This window comes from Monopterus albus, unplaced genomic scaffold (genome assembly GCF_001952655.1).
Source record: "Monopterus albus unplaced genomic scaffold, M_albus_1.0 scaffold209.1, whole genome shotgun sequence".
Classification (NCBI taxonomy): Eukaryota; Metazoa; Chordata; class Actinopteri; order Synbranchiformes; family Synbranchidae; genus Monopterus; species Monopterus albus.
The window spans coordinates 1380189-1395126 of record NW_018128089.1 but is presented as its reverse complement, the minus strand read 5'-3'; the positions used below and the strand labels follow the sequence as shown (position 1 = coordinate 1395126).

The 14938-nt window shown below is 43.2% G+C and overlaps 1 protein-coding gene across 1 annotated transcript in view; it reads left to right on the top strand.

Moving 5' to 3' along the window:
- The first annotated feature begins 2740 nt into the window (after positions 1-2740).
- The window catches only part of myo1eb (myosin IEb), a 19158-nt gene continuing 6960 nt past the window's right edge, over positions 2741-14938 (top strand). The window contains exons 1-19 of the mRNA XM_020618710.1: positions 2741-3015; positions 5866-6003; positions 6680-6769; positions 6848-6942; positions 7448-7535; positions 7643-7732; positions 7802-7933; positions 8697-8831; positions 9575-9707; positions 9972-10168; positions 10258-10338; positions 11698-11784; positions 12077-12163; positions 12321-12488; positions 12642-12727; positions 13013-13094; positions 13422-13627; positions 13709-13853; positions 14787-14930. Coding sequence (XP_020474366.1) covers positions 3013-3015; positions 5866-6003; positions 6680-6769; positions 6848-6942; positions 7448-7535; positions 7643-7732; positions 7802-7933; positions 8697-8831; positions 9575-9707; positions 9972-10168; positions 10258-10338; positions 11698-11784; positions 12077-12163; positions 12321-12488; positions 12642-12727; positions 13013-13094; positions 13422-13627; positions 13709-13853; positions 14787-14930 — 2187 coding nt within the window. The 5' untranslated portion in view covers positions 2741-3012. The remainder of the gene's footprint in view (positions 3016-5865; positions 6004-6679; positions 6770-6847; positions 6943-7447; positions 7536-7642; positions 7733-7801; positions 7934-8696; positions 8832-9574; positions 9708-9971; positions 10169-10257; positions 10339-11697; positions 11785-12076; positions 12164-12320; positions 12489-12641; positions 12728-13012; positions 13095-13421; positions 13628-13708; positions 13854-14786; positions 14931-14938) is intronic.

Here is a 14938-nt window from a genome sequence, read left to right as displayed (position 1 = left end):
GCAGCTCCTCGACATCCGTGTGTTTAACAGACCTACAGCGTAACCCACACTTTACTCACAATTCATGTTTGAATATGTGAATTTAAATCTCTCAGCCAATGAGAACTGAACCACTGAACTGAAGCTGCTCTGTGCTCCTGTTTTTCATGTGAACTATGAGGCCACTGAAGTCTGCAGAAATGTATTTTTTTATTCCTTGTTGTTTACAAAAGCTTTGTTCGTGTGCACAACATTAACAAACATCTTCATCACACCTGTTTGTGTCCATAAAGTCCCTTAGACACATTTCACCCCCACAAGTTTAATGAGGTTGATGATCAACTTCGGTTTAATAATCGACTTCAGGACACTAGTGAACGTGAACCACTGACTTTCAGAGTGAAGGACAATTCTGTTTTCAGACTCCAGCTCCCATCATGCACTCCTCCTCAGCAGGTTCGGCTGGATTTGAAGTCAAACTCCGATGAATATGTAAAGAACTACAGTTGTTCTGATGAAGCTGTTTACATGTTTAGAGGTTTATTAATGCGAAGGGCTCTGGGAGTTGTAGTTCATTCTCAGAGCGCTCAGCTCTTCGTCCTTTGTTTAAAACCAGAAATGTGTCCAAAGGCTGCAGAGAGAGAACGCAGCGGACTGTTGGACGTCTCCTTCCTGTCTGTGTGTGTCAGGTTACTCAGTCATACCCCGACCTCACTCTGACATAGCCATCCTTCTGAGCTTCGCTTACTGTGCTCCTGACCTCTTCACCCTGAGCTGATTGACTGTTTGCTGAGGATCACTAACATCAAATAACAGTTGATCAATAGAGAGCAAGTAGATGAGAGCTGAATCTGAGCACATGTTTCTAAAGATGTGCTTTATTTTTGTAGGTAATATTAAAATAAATCTGTGTTGTCTCTCAGGGGACGTTAGTGTCCACAGTCTGCACTTGTCCTTGTTCATTATTGGATCCCTGAAATCTTTTTCACTGCTTTGTGTTGAAGAGACTCAACGCCATCCTGGTCCGACAGGTGAAGATCTGCAGCTGGTCTGAAACCTGCAGCTCCACTACAGTGGTGGAATGTAACTAAGTACATGTACTCGCGTATTGTACTTGGGTACAGTTTTGAGTTACTTTTTAAAACTCGTTTAATACAAAAATGCACTATAAGTAAACATATACAGTATAAGGTTTTATTGATTCCCCACTGCAAAATCCACCAGCTACCCAGCAGGATGTAAAGTACTTCACAGTATAAGTATATAAGGTTGTTAACATCAGCTCCACCTTTACCAGCTGCAGCATTAAAGTGATGAACACAGTAATGTATCAGTCAGTAGGATCCAGTAGTATCAGAGACGATGTGACATGGGTCGTTCTTTACATACAGTATGTGTCAATGCTAATACTTTTGTACTTAACATTTTGAATGCAGGAATTGTAACGGTGTTTTTACGCAGTTGTATTGCTGCTTTTGCTTAAGGGATCTGAGTACTTGTTCCGCCACAGTTTGTGCTGTGGACAAATCACCAGTTCGCGAGTATGGTCACCAGGACTCCGGCGTAGTTCAAGTGGGTGTGTGTTGACTGGCCAGATGATCTGTTGTTTCTCATTTTTGATTCTGGCTCATTAATGATGTTAAAGTCGCAGAGATAATAAGAGTCTTTATTGTTTCTATTCAGTCTGATGTCAGGCAGAAATATCGATTGTCTAAAACATCTGGGCTGAGATGTTTTCAACACAACCGTTTAATCTTAACCTTATTGAATCATAAGTCTACAAACGGTATTTATAAACACAAGATCGTTATTAAATGTAAAGACCACGTCACTGCCATTAAAAATATGATTCATGTGCATCTGAAGTGACTAACGCTGTGGTTCGACTGAGCTGAGAACAGTGTCAATGCAGAACAGGCCAGGATTTTATCAAATGTGCAGATGTTTGCCAAAATACATACCAGGACTAGGCTGCTTCTGGACAGAGTTCAGAGGGACACCGTCATGCCTCCACCTGTATCCACAAAGTGGTTAACTGAAACCAACAGGACTGCAGGGAGCCGTACTCCAAGGTCGAGGAACAAACTCCTTTCTAATAACCGGAATAATAATGTTTGTTTTCAAACAGTTCAGCATAAACAAAATACTACATGAACAGTACTGAGAACAAATAAAAGCCAGAAACAGCAGAATAATGAAACTGGTGTAAAAAGGGCCTCGGTCCTTGTTTTCTTTGTAAACTGTGGTTGAATCTGTTGAAAAGGCGTCCAGTCTGTCGTATGTGATCTGAGCATCAAGTCCAGCTGCATTTACACAATGTGATGACTTGATGTTCAGCTCCCAGTTTGGGTTTTTTGTAAATCTTGGGAAAAAAACAAACATCAAATGAGTAAGTGCAGGAATATGTTTCCAAATGACATGAATGAAGAACTGATTGTCACATAATCAGCAAACTCTTCAGACCAGTAGTGAAAGGAACTGACGCCCAGTGCAGCCACTAACATGCAGCATTCATGCATGTTTGCCTTGGTTTATAAACAACATGCAGACATGTGTGAAGATCATCATAACTAATGTTTACATGTGTGTTACACACGAGGCAGAAACATGCATTTGTCTCTTTCACTGAAAATAAAATAATTCAACTCTGAATAGAACAGCATTAAAACTGTTCTGCTGAAATCTTGTGTTCTGATACCAGGGGGCAGCAGAGCGCCAGCTGTGCTTCTCTAGGACAACATTACCCAGAGTTCCACAGGGGAAAGAGAAGGCAGGGCTTTTACCTGCCCACACCTGCAGACAGTTGAAGACTGAAGACTGAAGGAAGAAAAACAGGGAGTAGTTAAACTGAGACAAACGTGGAGAGTTTGCCTCACAGTCAGCCTGAGTTCACTGGACTGGACTGGACTGGACTGACCTGATCCAGGCTGAACTGGTCCTGGTTCAATTTGAGTTCACCTGGACCCACCTGAGACTGACTGAAGATTTCTCAACATTTACCTGAAGCAGGAAGTGGGAGCAGGGGAAGCAGACATGGTGAGTCCACTCATGGCTGTTACTCTAAAACTAAAAAGCAGAGACATTAAAACTGGTCCTGGTCCTGGTTGTGCAGGGTCCAGGTTTACTATGAAACCCATGAGCTCAGGTGCTGGTGCAGCAGCAGGTCCCTGATCAGATCTGTGCCGCTGCTTGTTGGAACCAAAACTTCCTGATTTTTACTGTTAGAAGAAATGAACTTTACAAGGTGGGAGAGAAAGTGTGAAAATAAATATAAGAATACAAAAAATAAAACTATTTATGCATAAATATTTAACTCGCCAAAAATAAATCTAAAAAGGGTCAATCAACAAAATATATAAAGAAATCTGTCAATAATTACCTGTAAATAACTAATTTAAACATAATATGAATATAAAATGAAATATATTGAAATTAAAATAACATTGATTTAATGACAAAAACAAAGACAAATGGGGGGAAACAGTAACAATTTAAACCACAAAAATCAAATGAATATGAAAATAAAATGAAATTGAATCAGTCCCATCAGACATCAGATCACTTGATTTTAGGACACGTTTCCTGCCTGTTACCATGGAAACAGCGTGACAGTCCGACCTCCGCCGGGTGTTCAGCCTGTGGTTCTGGGGCCCTCAGAAGGTCCTCAGACAGAAAAGTGCTGAGACCAGTGAAGAGGGAAAAATATTATAAAGGCTTAATCTTGACTTGTTTCTGACATGTTTTTATATAAAAAGAGTTTCTCTTTTCAAAATTACACACTAACCTGCAGTATAAGTACTACAGTATCTGTGTGCTGGTCTGAATGTTACTGTAAAGTCTGTACTTGATAACAAACACTGCAAATATTGCCCAAACCCTGCATGAACACGATGTAACTGTGCAGACCTCCTGCTCCGCTGGTGGACCTCAGGTCTGTTAATCATGCATCGTTTGTTGCAGATTAATGTGATTGGAAACAAGATAAAATAACTTTTTTCAGTTTAAGTTCTCAGACAAGCTGCAGCTGCTTCAGTCAACTTGTGTTTAAGGACCTAAAAATAATACAGACCACAGGGGCCATGCAGGAGGGGCCCGGGGCTCAACAGAGGCCTGAACAGGTGAATCCAGCCGTGGATGGCCTCAGCTGCTCCCTGTGTTATTTTCACGAGTCATCAATTGTTTATTTGGTTTGTCAAATGTCAGTTTCAATTTGTCTCAGCAGTGTCTTCACGTCAGATTTTCAGTATAACATCACAGGAAGAGTCAGAAAAAAAATCTTCATATTTAACAAGCTGCAAATGAGTTTTTGGGATCTTGTTTAAGAACTAAAACAGAGATCAGAACAGTAACTGACAGATAGGGTTATTGATCTGCTGTGATTTATGTTGTTAAGTCTTAGTGTTGACACTGACTCAGTCTGTTTGCTCAGTAAACTGCACCTTTAATCTGATCTGACCGTACACGCACACACCCTATAACATGCAACGTCCTGCAGCTTGGCATGTTGGGGCGTCGCCACTTGCTGTTCTTCAACATGGCAAGATCCCACAGGACTGAGGAATGCTGGGAATTCATGAGGGCAAAGAGGCACAATCCTGCCAAACATCTGATAACACGTGTGCACTTACATGCACGCACACACACACACACACACACAGTGGCATGTGAGTCCTCCTGTCCAGGCTGAGTCCTCGGACTGTCCTGTTGACTCTCATCATGTTCATTCATGTTCAGACTAAATCCACCAGGTGACATTTAAAGTAGGTAACAGTGAACATCACCTGCAGGAGCTAGCATGCTAATAGCAGCTAGTGAAGATACACTGATCAGCCATAACATTATGACCACCTGCCCAGTACTGTTTACAAAGGAGTCAGTGTGGCAGCTGGTCGGCACTCATGTTGCTCTGCAGCTCACTGTGCATCTTCTGGGAATCTGTTTGCTTCCACAGTTCTACTGTCAGGAAGAGCAAACCAAGAACACCCACCAAGACCTGCAGTGTGGGAGATGCTCTGACCCAGTCATCTCACCATCACAGTCTGGCCCTTGTCAGAGTCACTCAGATCCTTACACTTGCCCATTTTCCTGCTTCCAACACATCAACTTTGAGGACTGAATGTTCACTTTCTGCCTAATATACCCCACACACTGACAGGTGCCACTGTAACAGACAGTCAGTGCTATTCACTTCACCTGTCAGTGGTCATAATGTTATGCCTGATCCATGTACATTATCTATTACCAATAATTACGGATCATTTAAATGTGGTGTTTCTACACACACATACATTTAGTTTCTAAAAGTACTGGTTTGATTTAATTTAAAAATCAGCTGTTTAAAGAAAACCGTTCTGAAATAAACCAAGACATAAATTATCTGCCATAATCCTAATGAAATGTAATAAGGTAGTTTACTGTTGTTATCATCTGGAAACTGGAGCTTATGTTGGTTTGAACTTTATTTAAACAGACGTGACATGTTTTAAGACAGGATGTGAGACAGAAAAAACTAATGAAGCAAAACCCATATAAAAGAATTAATATGAAACTGCCTCGGCCAGTTTTAAATCCAGAGGTCATTTATTCCACAGCTCAGGTGCATGACAGTAAATTCAGCTCAGAGTCGAGCTGCTGAAGACGATTTGTTATGATGAAGAGTCACAGAACAACTTGCCCAGGTCTGATCACAGAGATGCGTTGGATCCAAACAAAAAAGGGTGGAGCCAAAGTTCAGGTTCAAGCATTTCCAGACGAGTCAGTGTGTTTGTTTTCTGATCTGAGTCTGAGCTCCTCCAAGATAAAGATACACCAACAACAACGCTCAGTGTGCTGCTGCACTGACTCACCTGTGCAGGTGTTAAACCACGTGTGACTCCTCTCCCACAGGGCAGTAAGGAGCGTTACCATTGGCAGGCTCAGAATGTGAAGGTGAGCGGCGTGGACGACATGGTGCTATTGCCCAAGATCAACGAGGATGCCATCACAGACAACCTGAAGAAGAGATACATGGACGACTTCATCTTTGTATCCTCAAACGCTGCTGCTCACGTGCACATGTGTGCAGCTCCTTGATCGGGCATTGATCCATTGATTATTAGCACTGTAGCTGCTGATCTCAGTTTGGCCTGTTTTATACCAAACTGCAGCTCCACAGGACGTTTGCTGCTGAAGACGTCCATGTGCCTGCAGGTTAAACGTCACTTTCCTGCAGGTTTGTTGCTGGACCTGTAACCATCTGAAGGATGAGCCGATGTGGCTAATCCAATAATCTTCTGATTATGTTCTGTATTTGTCCTAGGTCAAACAAAGACTACATGTATTTCCAGGTGAACGTATTGAGCAGAGGGGGGTCAGTGATCTGGATCTGGGTCCAAAGTAACGAAACATGTGGTGTCAACTTCAGTTCTGTCTGGAACCAGCTGATTTAAATAGGAGCAGTGTTTGAGAACAACGGAGTTGTGACTGTCAGTTCATAAGATTATTGAATTAATTACTGGCTCTGAGTTACTGTGGGTCCACAAAGACCTGGGCTGGTTCTAAACCCAGAGACTCTGCAGAATGAATTTATCAGTGTGTTCACTTCAGACCCAAACTCAGGGTTTTTACAGACAGACGAGATGTAGTTCACATTTAGGACGTTTGTCTAATGAGTCCAGGGTCAGGTTCTGGTTCCTATGGTTCATCCTTGACCCGGTGTCAGACCTACATCGGTCCAGTTCTGATCTCTGTGAACCCATTCAAACAGCTTCCATATTTCAGTGACCGAGAGGTGGAGCTGTATCAGGGAGCGGTGGGTAGGCAGCAACACATGAACATCAAATCAGATATTAAACTTTAAATACATCACTAACCCCCACCTCCACCCCAGGCTCAGTACGAGAACCCTCCCCACATCTACGCTCTGGCTGATAACATGTACAGAAACATGATGATAGACAACGAGAACCAGTGCGTCATCATCAGGTAAAACTTTACAGTTTAACCTCTGTGTGATATTAAATGTACTTTGTAATAAATGTTCTCATGTCATAAACTTAAAAGGCAGATTTTTTTTTTAATCCTAAACATTTTTGTAAAAGATAAAACTCTGTTCATCCCTTTATAAACACCAAAACACAGGTGTACAAATGCTACCTGTGCATGTACGGAGACAAAAACCAAAACAATGTTTCACAGCAGAATTCAACAGTCAGCTGTGCAACTAGTAACAACATTAACACAAATGTCAGAGTGATGTTTCAGTTCATGGTGAGATCAGGTCGATATTTGTCTTAATACTGATGCTTCATTGAAGCAGCCATGAACCTTTTATTTGACACTGGTGGAAGAATACTGTAGATCTATGTCTGTGTCTCATGAATCTTTGTTGTCCAAATCTCTATCATCTGAATCTTTGTTGCCTGTTTCTTTGTTGTCTGAATCTTTGTCACTTGTGTCTTTGTCATTCAAATCTTTGTTGTTATTTCAGCGGTGAGAGCGGAGCTGGAAAAACTGTTGCTGCCAAATACATCATGAGCTATGTGTCCAAAGTATCAGGAGGTGGAGACAAAGTACAGGTCAGTACACAATGTACTGCTCAGAGTACTACTGATGGTAGTGGTAGTACTACTAGTATTGCAGCTGTTGCCCTGGTTACTGCTGCTGAAAACGTTTGTGTGTGCAGCATGTCAAAGACATCATCCTGCAGTCCAACCCTCTGCTCGAGGCCTTCGGTAATGCCAAGACCGTTCGCAACAACAACTCCAGCAGATTTGTGAGTATAAATACCACAGATACACACATAAACATACACAGACTGACAGATCTCCCCATGTTCTGTTAGGGTAAATACTTTGAGATCCAGTTCAGTCGAGGAGGAGCTCCCGATGGAGGAAAAATCTCCAACTTTCTACTGGAGAAAAGTCGAGTTGTTTCACAGAATCCTGGGGAGAGAAGCTTCCACATCTACTACCAGGTGCATGTACTGCCACGGTTACTCTTGGGTGCTGCAGCATATGACTCAGGACATGGAGGACCACGTAGGAAAAATAGAGGGAATAAATACTTCAGGCACTCTTTGAAGGAGCCAGGGCGCTGTTTAAGCCATTATGTAATCAGGCATCTCAGGAAAAACTGGCTGAAGTAATAAGAAATAGATTACAAGCCCTTTTATACTCTTGCATTATCCTCACTGAGTGAGTTCTGTCAGTTTTATGTTATTTTGATGGGATTACAGTTCTGTATGATATTGATATCTTTATGCCAGTGTGGTGTCTGTTCTGTAGTGTTTGTAATTTTATTACTTCCCATAAAGAGCATCAGGTGCAAACTATGTCTCCATCCTGATGAAGACCTGGTGAGGTTGAAACCTGTCAGGGTTTTTTACTGAAATGTCCAGTTAATAAAGACTTTTAAACATGTTCCTTGCTTCACCTAAGAGTGTCTGAAGTACTTTTTCTAATCTTTATGGTTCAACTTCAAAAACTTTTGAATTGCAAGCACGAGGCCTTTGCTCTCATTTTGCATCCAATGGACCAGTTGTATTTATTGTTGGAAAGTTAATCAGAGACCCACAAAGACGCACAAACCCACTCTAGCATGACTTCATTCTGTGCGCGATCCTGATTTACTTGGTATCTGTGCCTGTTCCAGATCCTATTTCTGAGTCAGTCTAAACAGAAAATGTGTTTAATGAACATCCCCTCTGACTCTTTGTAACCCCTGATGTCTGTCCTCAGCTGCTGGTCGGAGGCAGCAGAGAGCAGAGGGAGAACCTCGGGATTACGACTGCCGACTACTACTATTACCTCAACCAATCAGGAACCTACACTGTGGATGACATCAACGACAAGAGGGAGTTCTCTGATACTATGGTCTGTACCCATCTGTGACTCTACCTGTACTTGTGTCTGTGTTTCCGGGGACCAATGTCAGTAGTGGTTCTGTCCTTTGAGCTGTCTGTACCCACTGGTGTCTGTGTTTCAGCATCAGATTTACTGGCCAGGTGTGTTGGACACACGAGGAGTTTGACTCTGGTACAGCGGCTCAGTGTGCATGTACAGTGTTCTTCTGTAAAGCAACGAGTAGGCAAGATAAGACAGAGCGCAAAAATAATGTGCAAACAAGAAAAAGAAATGTGCATTAGGAAAAGTACTTAATATATACACACAGTTTATATGCAGTCTTCCAGTAGGATATATACAGAAGTACTGTATATTTCCAAGGTACTGCACTGAGGGCTGTCGTACTGTTATACAATCATGGGGGGTTAAGTGTTGATCAGAGTGATGGCGAAAATCACTCCCTGTTCACTGCTCCAGCATAATGTCCACTCCGGACTGAAGAGTAAATTTGGGATTACTGACACTTATGTCATTTGGTGTCATCACTAACATCTGTAGAACTGTGCGACTGTAATTTTCCATCTGATAAAACGAAGGGTGTTGCATTGTGGGACATGGCATGTACTGTGCCCTATGCACTCAGACCCCACTACAACACGATGAACACTATAGATAGGGAGTGATTTCGGACACAGCACCTCGGGTGATGTCACTAGTGGGCCTGCCTGTCTGGTAAACTGCCTGTACCCACCATGTCTGTGTCTGTGTCTCAGGCGGCGATGTCAGTAGTGGGTCTGACTGTGGAGGACCAGGACTCAGTTCTTCAGCTTGTTGCAGGAATCCTTCATCTGGGAAATATCAGCTTCAGAGAGGAAAACAACTACGCTGTGGTCGAAAGCCAGGACTGTAAGAATACGACTACCTACAGTACAGAGTACTATACACAGTAGTACACATTAAAGTACAGTACATGGGGATACACCATGTTCTCTGATAAGTTTCAGTGAAATGTCCTGCAGGGTCTGTTTCTAAGTTTCCTTTAGCCTCATGGTGATCCAGTTGTGTGCACGTACATGGGTCCGCTGCTCCTTGTGCTGCTAATGAAGTTGGGCCTTGGGCAGATGAACACTTGGTTTACTGAAGCTGAAACTGAATGTGTGTGTCCACCAGTTCTGGCGTTCCCGTCCTACCTGTTGGGGATCCCTCAGAACAGTCTCTGCAGTAAACTGACCAGCAGGATTATGGACAGTAAGTGGGGCGGCAAGACCGAGTCCATCTCAGTCACCCTGAACACTGAGCAGGCCTGTTTCTCCAGAGACGCCCTGTCCAAAGCTCTGTACACCCGACTCTTCGACTTCCTGGTCGACGTCAGTTCCCACCGGCACACTGTCTTGTTTACTTCACCTGGGTTTGCGCTGCACTTTGGTTCATTGTTGTGTTTGTGTGCGTCTTTCAGTGTATTAACAAAGCCATCCAGAAGGACCAGGAGGAACTCAACATCGGAGTGCTCGACATTTACGGCTTCGAGATCTTTCAGGTACAAACACACGTTTACGCGCACAGAGACAGAAAAGAACATGTGTACAATAAGTGTTGTACATATTTTGTAATGGTCAAGAGAGAGACAAAAACATTTAACTCGGTGTCTTTCAAATGCTTTCAAACACCCGGACCCCACAGCCAGGGTTAATTTCGTTGACGACGACAACTATGAGGAATTTTTTAAAATATTTTTCGTAAACGAATAAAAATAGGTGATAATGTGAAAGACATGAAGGGCTAATAGACAGAAGTAACTTAACAATCCGCCGCATCTGTGGAGTGACAAACCGTGGGCACTGAGCGGTGACACCGTTTCCTCCTCTGGCCAAAATCTCTCTGGTTCCGAAGTTGAATTAGCCGCTGGATGTGTTTCACCATCATCTTGCATTCAGTAACGTTCCGCCTGCGGCGTTAGCGCTTCCTGGAAGAAACTGCTTCATGAATCTTACTCATTTACAGTCCAGAGATTTACGCACACAAGCCGCTGGGACGCGCTGGGAAGCCGCAGAAGCGCATGGAGCGGCAGGACAATGTACCATGAACCGTTGTGGATGGAGATGCAATGTTGACGGTCCTTTCAGCTGGAGATCTGTGGTGTTGCTGTCTGTCAGTTCCAGGATTAATGTGGACGGCCGACCATAAATAATCTATATCACTGTTTTAACGTTATCTGACGATTTAGCGTCGCCTCTGAACCCAGTGAAGAGGATTTTAGTCAAAGTGTGAGGAGTCCGACGTCTGTAGAGCGACACTGTGGGAATAAAGCACAGTTTCGAAAAAACTTCACGACAGATGGAAACAACACATGATAACCGTACACAACCCGGACGAAGAAGATATAGCCACAGTAAATATTAAAAACACAGTTAAAACGATGAAAACTGGACTAAAATGAATTTAGTTGATGACCAAAACTAGACCAAAATTAACAAAAATTAAAAGACTACATTTTGACTGAAACTAATATGCACTTTTGTCAAAAGACTTGAGACTAAAATGAAATGAAATTCAGGTGTTAAAATTAGCACTGACGACAAGCCCCTTGACCTGGGTGCGGCTAAGCCCTCTGAAAACCCAGGGAAACGTTTTACATAAAGGTCAGTAGGTGTGAAATATGTGTGCACGGATTACAGCCAAGTTTATACAAATCAGAAAACTCTGCCAGACTCAGCAAATCAAAGTTCCCAGTTTGTCCATGAGCTCAGCCTTGGTTTAATTTGTGCACAGCTTTATTTTAACGTTCTCACGGTTTCTTCATATTGATTTTTCTGTGGAGTCCAGTTCAGGGTTTCCCTTGCTGTTCACTGGCTTGATAGATGATATTGACTGAGTACTTCTTCTTTGTTTCTTTCAGCAAAACGGCTTCGAGCAGTTCTGTATTAACTTTGTCAACGAGAAGCTGCAGCAGATTTTTATTGAACTCACACTTAAGGCAGAACAGGTGAGGCACTGTGACATCACATCATGACATCATCATGTTACACCTTAACTCAGCGTTTTGTGATCAACTTATTTGAGCTGGGGTTTGGTTCAGTATTTGAATCCATCAGATGGAAAGACATATTTATAACGTTGGATTATTTGTGTCACAGTTCTTTTCATGTCTTCTACTTCCAGTGTCCATTCTTCTTCTTTGCTCCTTGGCTACAAGTTGTTTTTCTGTTTTCAAAATAAAATGTTTCACTGTGTTGAACATGAAAACGAAGGTTGAACCAGTTGTTCTGTGTCTGCAGGAGGAATATGTTCAGGAGGGGATCAAATGGACCCCCATTGATTATTTCAACAATAAAGTTGTCTGTGACCTGATCGAGTCCAAGGTGGTGAGTCAGCCAGTCAGAGTACAGGGTCAAAACACACTCAGGTCTGATCAGACACTTTGAATCTGCACCGTTTGTTTTGCTTTGCAGCTGATTTGACCTAGATTTTAGAGGAGTTTTCCTAAAAACACCTCATCATCTCTCTGTGATCATTTCTCAGAATCCTCCTGGGATCATGAGTGTCCTGGATGACGTATGTGCTACGATGCATGCTAAAGGAGAGGGAGCAGATCAGACTCTGCTACAGAAACTCCAGGGACAGATCGGGTCACACGAGCACTTCAGCAGCTGGAACAGAGGGTTTATCATCCACCATTACGCTGGAAAGGTACTACTACTACACATGTACACCTGTGCAGGTTTTCACCTGTCTGACCTGCCGGCAGTCATTAATGTTTCCTCTCCACACATGTACACCTGTGCAGGTTTTCACCCGTCTGACCTGTCGGCAGTCATTAACGTTTCCTCTCCGCGTGTCCAGGTCTCATATGACGTCAGCGGTTTCTGTGAGAGGAACAGAGACGTGTTGTTCTGTGACATCATTGAGCTGATGCAGAGCAGCGAGTTGTAAGTACTGTGTGGATTATGATATCTTTGTGAGGACCATTTTTTAATGTTAAACCATTTTAGTGAGAGCATTTCTATACTGTGAGCCCATGTTATCCATTCCTCACTACCTCAGAAAACAGTTTGGCTTTTTAGAATCAGGTTTAGGTTAGGGTTCAGGGCCTTAGGAATGAATCATGAACAGTGGGTCCTCACAAGTATCAGAGTGAGTGTGAGAGCGTGCAGACCTGATTGCATGTGTAATGACTTCATGATGACCTTCTGACTGTGTATGTTTGTGGTCAGTCCATTCATCAGAGCTCTGTTCCCTGAGAACCTGGAGGCTGAGAAGAGAGGGCGTCCGACCACCGCAAGCAGCAAGATCAAAGTGAGAGAGAGAAGAGCACCTACTGCTTTATGATTGACTGGTGGAGACAGGAGAGGTCCTCCAGGACATCCAGTTCAGACTGGCTTTTTGATAGTTGGTTCTAGTTTGGGCCTGGTTCCAGTTTAGTACAATAACACTATACTGTCACTACATCTAGTGTTACCTTAGACTTTACAGCTTATGTACAGCATGCAAATGTTACTGGTGTTTCCTGAAATTTATGAGATTTATAGGTGAGACTTTCAAATGTGCAGGTTCTCAGCCTCTAATGCTGCTCGGTAGAACAGGTAGTACTGCCAACAGGTAAACCTGCTTGTGCCCTTTTAGAAGCAAGCTAACAGTCTGGTCCAGACCCTGATGAAGTGCACCCCTCACTACATACGCTGCATCAAACCCAATGAGACCAAACGTTCCCGGGACTGGGAGGAGAACCGGGTCAGACATCAGGTGGAATACCTGGGCCTGCGAGAGAACATCAGAGTCCGTCGAGCCGGATATGCTTACCGCAGAGTCTTCAGCAAGTTCCTACAGAGGTCAGAGGTCGAACTCAGTAAAACCCTGTTGGCTGTGCTGCTGCTGCTGAAAACATGCTAACAGAGAATTGTGTGCTGCAGGTACGCCATCCTGACCAAGGAGACCTGGCCTCAGTGGAGGGGCGAGGAGCGCAAGGGAGTCCTGCACCTCCTCAACTCCGTCAACATGGACCAAGACCAGTTCCAGCTGGGCAAGACCAAAGTGTTCATCAAAGCTCCAGAGTCGGTACGTTCAGAAAAGTTTTTATCCCACTTTCCTGTTATAGTAAAATTTCCCTTCAACAGTAAGGCCCTGTTTAGATCACAAGTGGACAGCCAAGACACATCACCCTTCACACCTGTCAATATCCATGCATCTCCAAGTGTCCATCTGAGCACTTGTGTTCAGATTTCGCTACTCTGCTCGACATCTCTGCTTAAATATTGAATGGCCACGGGCACAATCATTACATCAGTCTGTTACCAGACAACCGCAGTAGTCTCCTTAACCCAAGAAGAAGAAGAAGATGACAGGCCTCAGATGTGTACATGGATGTATTATGAAAGCTTTCACAACACATTGTTGGATTTGTATCTGACGTTTCAATTATATATATATTTTTTTATCTTTTTGAGCTTTGGTGTGCTGTCACCAATGCAGGCATTACATCCTTCAATGATGATGTATTTCCCCCCCAATGTCCTTCTCGGAGACGCATCAGGACCTATTAGCATTTACACTACAAAAGATACATGGTCAAATGTGTCCCAGACCGCCTCGGCAAGTGGTTAGGTGAGCAGATAACATTCCGTCTTGGTAGTTGTTTACACTTGTGTCTAGCACTGACCACTTATGATCCGATCACCCAGGACGCCTTTTAATAACAAGTCTGAACGAGGTCTAATGTCAGTGTTCCTGAAACAGAACCTCATGAGTCTCCTGGATCATCATTTCTTTCTTGGTCTGTGGAATTTATTTAAATACAACAGTATCTATGATACTTTGCACCACAACAAAATTCAAAAGGGAACTGATGCAAATTCATGACTTTGTCCCTTGAGTTTTTCTATTTGTGCTACAGTGGCATTCTGGGTCTTGTGGTTTCTGAGGCCACCAGTCCACCAGGTCCTTCAGGGTCTGACTCTTTTTCTATGTTTGGACTCACTTTTCTCTCTGCAGCTCTTCCTGTTGGAGGAGATGAGGGAGAGAAAGTATAATGGGTACGCTCGGGTCATCCAAAAGGCATGGCGTAAGCACATCGCTGTCCGCAAGTACGTCAAGATGAGGGAGGAGGGTAAGTTTATCTTCATCACTATGATCAGTGTCTTATC